This window comes from Jatropha curcas, unplaced genomic scaffold (genome assembly GCF_041381405.1).
Source record: "Jatropha curcas cultivar XTBG-Jc1 unplaced genomic scaffold, XTBG_Jcur_1.0 HiC_scaffold_871_pilon, whole genome shotgun sequence".
In the NCBI taxonomy this organism is placed as follows: domain Eukaryota; kingdom Viridiplantae; phylum Streptophyta; class Magnoliopsida; order Malpighiales; family Euphorbiaceae; genus Jatropha; species Jatropha curcas.
The window spans coordinates 1,459-4,158 of record NW_028322558.1 but is presented as its reverse complement, the minus strand read 5'-3'; the positions used below and the strand labels follow the sequence as shown (position 1 = coordinate 4,158).

General features: G+C 31.0%; 1 protein-coding gene across 1 annotated transcript; it reads right to left on the bottom strand.

The window, feature by feature from the left end:
• Positions 1–764: 764 nt before the first annotated feature.
• Positions 765–1,655, bottom strand: LOC119369272 (17.3 kDa class I heat shock protein-like). The gene has a single exon (XM_089717131.1). The coding sequence runs from the start codon at positions 1,433–1,435 to the stop codon at positions 962–964; it is 474 nt and encodes a 157-aa protein (XP_089573257.1). The 5' UTR covers positions 1,436–1,655; the 3' UTR covers positions 765–961.
• Between the last annotated feature and the right edge of the window lie 1,045 nt (positions 1,656–2,700).

The window sequence follows — 2,700 nt, the reverse complement described above, 5'->3', positions numbered from 1 at the left end:
GATTCTATGACTTCATTTTATAATGACCAAAGTAGAGTCTAATACACTTCAACTACTCGACCAAGCTATCTTTAATAGCATTGAAATTATTTTAATAATGTGGGATTGCAAATTTAAACCTGGTCTAATTAATAAAATAAATAAACATAGGATGTACACAAAAGAAAAATAAATAGATGGAATGGGCAAAACGCAAGTGGAAAAGCTAGAAGCTTGTATTGTTCATAAAACATTGCACAGCAAGAAATGATGGAACAATTTTCCTTAGTATCTTCTACTGTGGAAAATAACAAAGTAGTACAGATCACCATTCGGCCATTAATACATGGCATCTTGTAAAAGGAGCAGTGTTGAGACCAGGTTTTGCTGGATCCAAGGACTTTTGAAGCATCAGCTAGAAATCCAAGAATACAGTAAAAATTTGCTCAAAATGACCCAACATCCTGAACACCATCTGGGAGATAACACAGGACTTGGTTGGATTATAGAGAATGCCTATTGATTAATTCCTCCAATCTTCATATGCAGCATCTAGGAAAAAGATTCATTCATTCCTCCTTGATTATCAAGGAAATCTCCAAATGGAAGGAAAGGTTTCTTCTGTTCCTGTTCTTGAACGAGCTCTCTTATTGGTTTCAAGTCAATTAAGTAAAGAAAATTTCTTGTATTTTCCTTTTAATTATTTGTCCACTTAAATCTCAATTTCTGATAATGAAATAGAAATGTGTTTTCTACAGTTGTCTCCTCAGAAACCAAATAATCAATTAATCTTAAAAGGAACTAATATTATTATCGTTATATAACAGAAAATACCTTACATAAAAGATTCAAACTCAACCTCATAGATTTAATACAAACAGTCATACCCAGCAAAATTACAGAACAAACACCATTAATTCTTTCTTCATCATCTCTGTTAACATATTTTTGCTATATGTGTAAGTTTAGAGGAAATAATAGCTCAACCGGAAATCTCAATAGCCTTGACATCAGGTTTCTTGATTTCCTCCTTAGGAACAGTCACAGTAAGAATTCCATTTTCCATTGAAGCCTTTACTTGATCCATCTTTACATTCTCCGGCAGCCTGAATCTCCTCATGAACTTCCCACTGCTACGCTCCACACGATGCCAGGTGTCATTCTTGTCTTCTTTCTCCACATTCCTCTCTCCGCTGATTTGAAGAACCCTGTCGTCTTCAATCTCAACCTTCACTTCCTCTTTCTTAAGCCCAGGAAGTTCAGCCTTGAATACATGAGCTTCTGGTGTCTCTTTCCAGTCTATGCGAGTGTTGATAAAAGCAGAATTTTCACGAGAGACGATCGAAGAAGATGAAGGGAAAGGAAAGTCTTTGAATGGATCCCAAACATCGAAAGAAGAGAAAGGATCGAAAATGCTGCTTCTTGAGTTACCGAAGAAACTTGGAATCAGAGCCATTTCCAATTTGTTTATCGCTTAGAAAAGATTGATAGATCGCTGAGAAAGTAATTCAGAACTGAACTGCTTCTTATTGTCGATTGTGGGATTAGGGCTGATGGGTTTGATTATTTATAGGATGCAGAAGAACGATTCTGGTAGTTTCTCGGGAAATCTAATTGGGCTTTCGCTAACAAACTGTATCTGGAAAAATCTCGAACCTTCAATGCTTCAGAAGGATTTGGGGCTTTTTCTCGCATGTTCTCGAACCTGTGTTCTTTCTACATCAATTATCAATTTCTTCTAGTATGTTCCTTAGATTGATTAAAAAATTTTCAATTAACCCTTTTAAAGACAATTAAAATAAAAATTTTTGCTTTAAAATAAATTATTTAAAATTCAACAATAATAAATTTTGCTTTTATATCATAAATAGTTGCAAAATTTTAAAATTCCAATTATCAACTTTATAATGGAGTGCGCATTCAATTGGTTTGATTAGTTTTAAGCAATTTATTAAATCAAACTAGATAAAATTAATCGAAAATCGAATTTTGAATAATCAAAACCAAACAAAAATAGAGAAAATCGGAATAATTTTATTATATTATACTATTATGTTGTATATATTGGTTTTTTATAGTAGATAGAAAATATATCTAATGAAACAAAAATATAAGAATCTAAATTCTATAAAAATAAATTCGAAAATGAAGACTCTACTTTCTCATACACAACAATAATTATTTAACAAAAGAGTGAGGTGAACCAAATTCCTATCAAATAGATTTAACTATTTATTATAAGTTAGCACTGTTATTGCAAATTATTTTAGGATCTTAATTTTAAAAGGACAGCACTTTCCCTTTTGGGTTTATTAGGATTGCTTGAACTAAAATCGATTACACCGAGTAGGTTTTGATTACTAACCAAACCTCATCAATCACATTGAAAAATTGAATAAAAATAACAAAGTAACCGCAAAAATCGATTGAATCGAAAAATTGAATCAAATACTTACTCTTTACTCCTTTCAGTCTCTTATTTATATACACTTTTTATTTCACAAGAATTAAAAAAAGAAGTTATTTTTGTTAGAAATGACAATATATATATATATATATATATTTCTATTATACCCTACTTTAATATGAGATATACACGTTAATCGGTTATTTTACTTTGTAATCAACCAAGATTAATTACTTTATTATCTAAGTTACTTATCTAATGGAGTATTACATACCTCAGTTCCATAATAATTGTTACATTTATTAAATTTGTCT

Coding starts and splice junctions, on each gene's coding strand:
- LOC119369272 (XM_089717131.1), bottom strand. CDS start 1,435: ATGGCTCTGATTCCAAGTTTCTTCGGTAACTCAAGAAGCAGCATTTTC.